This window comes from Danio aesculapii, chromosome 7 (genome assembly GCF_903798145.1).
Source record: "Danio aesculapii chromosome 7, fDanAes4.1, whole genome shotgun sequence".
Taxonomy (NCBI): Eukaryota; Metazoa; Chordata; class Actinopteri; order Cypriniformes; family Danionidae; genus Danio; species Danio aesculapii.
Window position 1 is genome coordinate 20,865,605 of NC_079441.1, and position 7,169 is coordinate 20,872,773.

At 34.6% G+C, this 7,169-nt stretch overlaps 1 protein-coding gene across 1 annotated transcript in view; it reads left to right on the top strand.

Annotated features, from left to right (window-relative positions):
* Nucleotides 1-1,944, top strand: part of chrnb1 (cholinergic receptor, nicotinic, beta 1 (muscle)) — a 40,298-nt gene extending 38,354 nt beyond the window's left edge. Inside the window, exons 10-11 of the mRNA XM_056462788.1 lie at nt 1,274-1,421; nt 1,569-1,944. Of these exons, the coding sequence (XP_056318763.1) occupies nt 1,274-1,421; nt 1,569-1,709 (289 nt within the window). The 3' untranslated portion in view covers nt 1,710-1,944. The remainder of the gene's footprint in view (nt 1-1,273; nt 1,422-1,568) is intronic.
* The last annotated feature ends 5,225 nt before the right edge of the window (nt 1,945-7,169 follow it).

Here is a 7,169-nt window from a genome sequence, read left to right on the forward strand (position 1 = left end):
ACTGCTTTTATTCTAGCTGAAATAAAACAAATAAGACTTTTTCCAGAAGAAAAAATATTATCAGACATACTGTGAAAATGTCCTTGCTCTGTTAAACATCATTTGGGAAATATAAAAAAAATATAAATAAATTCAAAGGGGGCTAATAATTCTGACTTCAACTGTAAGTCCATTTCTCCAGTCACACAGTGCGAAGTCTTTGCTCTGTGCTCAGTTCTGGGCATTTATTTGTTGCCGACTCTGACTGTTTGCCTAATTTTTGATTCTCTGTCGCCCACCCCGACACTACTGTTTACTGTTGTGATTCTCTGCCACCTGCACTGACCATCGTCTGTCTTATCTTTTATGAATTATTGCCAACTGCCTACAACCTCGCTTGTCATCCGACTTTGAGTGAGTGCTGTCATTTGTTTCTGTCTACTGCTAATCAAACCTCTGTTTGTCTATCTGTCGTCACTTTAATAAACGTGCTGCAAATGCATTCTTCTTTGTCTGACCCATCATTACAGGAATATCCGTCTTTGTTTTCATTTGTGTTACTCCTCCCACTGCCAGTTTTCCATATTATATTTGGCACCCCGGGTTGCCTTGGTGGAAAACAGCATATACATTGGGTGTGGCTCTAAGACTACACCTTCGTTGATATTAAAAATGTTCTCCAGTCCATTTACTCATTTGTGTCTATTACAGTCAGATGTCCATGAGAAATATAATCCCAAAGAGTTACTTTATAGTAGAAATCAATGTCCAGTTGAAGCAACATGGACAATTTTATGGATTACATGATAATAAAATATACAATACTTAAATAGATAAAGCTTTATACAGTACTTTATGTAAATAAATGTGACTGGAGTACCAAACATCTGTTGTCATGCTTTCTGAAAGGAATAGTTGTGTCAGTTTTTACATATTGTAATCATGACTTTCAGCTGAATATTAGGAATTGAATGTTTGCTAACGCTGCTCCCATTTTTCAAACTTTTTTGGAAAAGAAATAAAGTTAAAAAGTGAGTAAATGTGAGCACCATGTCACAACTTTGTTGCACAAACATTTGAACTGCCACTACACTGGAGTAAAAGTATGTACAGTAATTGTGTTCAGCTTGACCTTGTGCTTACAATGCATTGGTTAAGCATTCTTGTGAGTGTTTGCATACTCGCACGGAGTTCATTTATAGGCAGTTCACATACAAAATAATGCCAAGCATGCTCAATAAATCAGTGATGATAAATCAACAGTAATATTCCCTCCTCATTCCCTGTTGTGCAGATACCAGCCTGACGGTCAGTGCACCGACCTGAGGAAGTTCATCGACGGTCCCAGTCATTACCTCACTCTTCCTCCAGAGCTCAAGACCGCCGTGGAGGCCATCACTTACATCGCAGAGCAGCTCCAGGCTGAGAAAGATTATGAGGCGGTAAGTTATTTATAATGATACAACTTCTATCCTGCTTCTATCTATGTGTTCTTTAAATCTCTACATTCCCTTTACTATTTTCTATCACCTTCCTCTTTTTGTGTTCTGTTATTCATCCTCTGTTCTTTTCTTCCTTCTGGCTCTCAGTTGAAGGAGGACTGGCAGTATGTTGCTATGGTGGCCGACAGACTGTTCCTCTGGATTTTTGTGATTTTTACCACTCTTGGGACGCTGGGCATTTTTGCCGATGCCAGCTTCAATGCCACACCAACTGACCCATTTCCCTAAGCATTGCCTTGAACTTTTCACCTTAAAAACACTGGCACATTTTGACATTTATCGTGTTTTAGTGTAAGAACTAGAGAACAGTAGTTCATTCGCAATATATTTCCTTTAAGGCAATGGAGACACGGTTGAAGTCAGAAATATTAGTCCTTCTGTGAATTTTTTTTTCTTTTTCAAAAATTTCCCAAATGATGTTTAACAGAGCAAGGACGTTTTTCTTTTGGAAAAGGTCTAACTTCTTTTGTTTCAGCTAGAATAAAAGCAGTTTAAAAAAAAACATTTTAAGATCAAAATGATTAGCCCTCTTAAGCAATATTTCTTTTTTTTTTTTTTTGTCTACAGAACAAATCATCGTTATACCTTGGTTTGCCTAATTACCCTAACCTGCCTAATTAACATGATTAACCTAGTTAAGCCTTTAAATTGCACTTTAAGTTGAATACTAATATCATAAAAATATCTAGTCAAATATTATTTACTGTCATCATGGCAAAGATAAAATATATCAGTTATTAGAAATGAGTTATTAAAACTATTATGTTTAGAAATGTACTGAAAAAATCTTCTCTCCGTTAAACAGAAATTGGGGAAATAAATATACAGGGGGACTATTAATTCTGACTTCATCTGTGTGCATCATCCTGTTTACTAGAAGAAAATATATAATTTATAGATAAGTCTCAGATTTCAAATTGGTCAGACTTTGCTTAAATATATTTCAAAATGCATCCCTTGTTATTGTCCACAAGTGGAAAGGTATCTTTGGCTTAACCACACAACCACATCAGCATTCGCATTACACATATCACAGAAAAACAGGCTACACAAATACATTCAATGTCATCACATAAATCACATTAAAAACTCATTTAACCGTATACTTAAAACCCAGTGTTTCAAATTCTAATGACAGGTGGCACAAAGGACATTTGATAAACATTTTTCTTTACTTGCTGTTGCCTAAACGTCTTTTTGATGGCAAGAGCTGAAATTCTTTATATAAAAGGGATGGGAAGATTATCTTCAATAATGACATGTGCTGTCTGTTTAATTCTCATTAAATACATTTCATGTAGTTGTGTTTGTGCTGTACCTACAATTGCACTGGCAATTTTTACTACTCAACAGTTTTTGCTTTGAAAGTCTATTTAGCAGTCCACCAGTGACTTTCACAATAAGTGGTTGAGTTTTAATTTATTTTTCAATACAAATAATGAAGGTTGACCTGAAGATATGGTATGGCATGGTAATTTGCTCGCTAATGTTGTTTGCTAAAATTATGTTAATACTGTATATCGTACATTGTTTTTATCTCATCAAAACAAATCTTGCACATTCACATTTTCTAAATTCATTTATCTGGGTTGATATGACAAAAATTGCTTTACCATCACTAGAAAAATGACATTTGTAAAAAATGTTTAACTTTGGTATTTTTTATTGAATAAATGCAGCCTACATCTGGTAAGCAGAAGAAACCTAATATAAAAATGCAAGAATTTTGTTTTGAACTAAAGTGCAAAATTTATTTATGCATAATATATGAGTTGTTTACCCGGAGTGATGTGTGCTCTTAAATGCTTTAATGTTTGTTCCTCATAATTTTTTATTTTTATTTTATGTACTTTGTGATGAATAAACAGTAAATAAGGTGTTTATGAAATCTCCATTTTAAACACTGTTTAACAAAAACAACTTGACCTTTAACATGAAAACATTAAAGAAATAAAATATCCACCTATGATTCTCCTTCACGATGTGCTTATGTTTGCTGCATGTTAATACAGTGAGCCCCAAATGACTAGAATAACAAAGGCAGGGTGGAGAATTACCTTGGTTACACTAATACTAAAATAATCAACACCAATAATTCAACACCAATGCCACTCTGCATGATCACTAAAGTTCTCTTTTGAAGCAGCTGACAAATACAAGAAACACACAAAGATTTGCAAAATGTTGGTTGTTTTTGTAAATATAAACCCCTGGTGAAGAAATAACATACAGTGAATGCTAAATTATTAGCTTGCCTGTGACGTTTTTATTATTTAAAAAAAATATTTCCCAAAAGTTATGTTCAATGGAACAAGGACATTTTCACAGTATTTCCTATGATATTATTTCTTCTGAAGAAAGGATTCAAGTGTTTATTGCCATATGCACAGTAAGGAACAGGTTCCCTGTACAATGAAAACATTACTTGCTGTCCACATTGAATGCCAAGTTTTAAAGTTTAATGTATATTGAAAATATATAATACTTATTTAACAAAATAGGCATGCAAATAATGTAAGCATAGGTATAAACTATGAAATTGATAGTAATAAAAAAGTTTTTTATATATATATATATATATATACATAAAATATATGTATGCATAATATAGTAGTTGTTTACCCAGAGTGATGTGTGCTCATAAATGCTTTGTGGTTGTTCCTCGTAAAAAAAAAATTATTTTGTGTACTTTTTCCAAACACTGTTTCTTTAATGAAAACAACTTGACCTATAACATGATTACATAAAAGAAATAAAATATCCGCCTGATTCTCCTTCACAATGTGCTTACTGTATATTTGCTGCATGTTGATACAGTGAGCTTCAAATGACTAGAATGACAAAGGCAGGGTGGAGAATTGCCTTGGTTACACTAATACTAAAATAATCAACACCAATGCCACTCTGCATGATCACTAAAGTTCGCTTTTGAATCTGATGTCAATAAATGCAAGATTATGTCAAAAGCACACAAGTTCTTACTTACTTGAAATTCTTACTTTGATGTCCACATTGAATACCAAGTTTTAAGGTTTAATGTATATTAAAATATACTTAACAAAATAGGCATGCAAATAATGTAAACATAGGTATAAACTATTAAATAAATAGTAATACAAAAGGTTTTTTATATAAATAAATGTGTAAATGTTATAAACTGTTATTAACAACATTTAACAGAATGAATAATGTGCAAAACTGTCATGTAACAGTATACATGTGCAGTAATTGAATGCAATGCATATGTGTAAGGAGTTTTAATTATCTACAGTACAAACTACTGTTGTCCAATGGCTTGCCCAATTACCAAACTTGCCTAGTTAACCTAATTAACCTAGTTACACACTTTAAATAGCATTTTAGCTCAGTACTAGCATCTTGCAAAATAACTAGAAAAATACTACTGTATATGCTGCCATTATGGCAAAGACAATTGTTTCATTAGAAATAAGTTATTAAAAATAGTATGTTTAAAATGTTGACAAAATATATTAAACGGCACAGAAATATTTTTAAAAGAATAATAATTTTACAGGAGGGCTAATATGTTTGACTTGAACCGTATGTATCTGTCTATTAGATCTGTGTGATGGCATCTCTTGTAGACTTTGTGATTAGTGTAAAAAGCATAATAGGTTATGTTCTCCTGGGCTGAGCAGTTGTACAAATTTACCTTTAAAAACCTTAATGTCGATCGACCCACATTAAGGCTAATCATGTATAAATTACACTACGAACAAGATGAGAGAAAACAACTGCTAGCCAGATGTCACTCTGCCAGCCAACTCTTTGGAGCTTTGAGTGGGATATTGACCAGAGGGCATTGTATTGCACTTGTCTGACTCTTATTTACAGCCCAATCCTGCTTTCGGTCAGCATCTTAGCTTACAGACGTCTAAAGCCTGTTGACTGGAGTCTAAATCAATAAACCGCAGTTATTGTGATGATTGTTTTGTTTGTTTTTTCAAAAATTACAATCGTTACTAGAAAGGTAACTTACAACGTGAAGCTTTTAAGCAGTGAAAAGTAAGTTTACTATACAATTCACTTATAGCTGTTTACAAAAAGGTCACATTTGGATGTGCATTAGTCAACATGAATTAACAATGAGTTATTATGTGCAAGTATTTGGTCACCCCTTGCTTTAACTGCTATATATTTAAGAGTAAATACAGTTTATATTGTATGTATTGTATATACAGTACTGTGCAAAAAACTTATTATAACCAACAAAATATGGTTTCAAGTTTGTTATTTCTATTTTTGGTGTGGTATGTCGGTAGGAAATATCAGTTTACGTTTCCAAAGATAATTTTTGCAATGAGGTTTTTGCAAAGAGTCTTACAAAACAGGAGTTTACAAACGGAGTCTGATTTTAGTTGATCATTTGGTATCAGAAGTGGCTTTAATAAAAGGCAAAGGCCTCTAGAATATACTTATTTTACCAAAATAAAATATGATCATGCCTTGATTTTTAATTATTTCATTAGGACAGTAAGGACTGACTTTGCTGAGACAAAAGTCTTGTCACTTAACAGAAATAATGTTGCAGGACCCCCAGACTTCATCAAGATTCTTTGAATTCATCTTCAATGCCTCCTCCTTCATCGTACCCCAAACATGCTCAATAAGGTTCATGTCTGGTGACTGGACTGGCCAATCCTGGAGCAACTTGACCTTCTTTGCTTTCAGAAACTTTGATGTGGAGGCTGAAGTATGTGAAGGAGCGCTATCCTGCTGAAGAATTTGCCTTCTCCTGTGGTTTGTAATGGAATGGGCAGCACAAATGACCTGATAACTCAGGCTGTTGATGTTGCCATCCACTCTGCAGATCTCTCGTACGCCCCTTTACTGAATGTAACCCCAAACCATGATTTTTCCTTCACCAAACTTGACAGATTTCTATGAGAATCTTGGGTCCATGTGGGTTCCAATAGGTCTTCTGCAGTATTTGTGATGATTGAGATGCAGTTCAACAGATGATTCATCAGAAAAATCTGCCTTCTGCCACTTTTCCAAATGATCAACTAGAAGCCAGGTTATTATTTGTTGCTCTTACATCTGGGATCGACAACAAGACTTTGTCAGGTAGTGTATATCTGCTGTTGCTTTGGAGCCACAGTAAACACATTTACCACAAGACAGACAGAACAGATTGAATGGAGGCAGAGAGACGGGTATGTTGAGAGGTTAAAAACCTCATGCCTTTATGTTGATCACTTTGTGTGTGCGTGTGAGTGTATTTTTGAGTGTAAATTGCTGGCATTGCTGTTGGATAAATCCCAATTTAGTTGCAAATGCTGCAATTCAGAATTATATAATTAAAATCTAAAAATTAATTACCATTTTAAGGTTAATGCATAGTTAAAATAGGGCTATATTGAGAACAAGTGTGAAAGGGAAGTCCCCACAAAAGTATGCAAGCAGTGTTTGTGTGTGTGTGTGTATGTGTGTGTGTGTGTTCTCTCCTGTCCTCTCACCCTCCGGAAAGGACCACCTCTTCCCTTTGTTCTCCCACAAAAATACCCTATTGGCCCACACACGCAACATCAACAGGTGCCTGCCAGAGATGCCATACAGTCCAAATGCATTCCTCTCTCCCTGCCATAATTCCTTGGCTTCATAACCAATCACGGGCCTGTGTTTCAGCAGTCAGATTGTAGGGAGGAGGAAAGTGATGAAGTGACT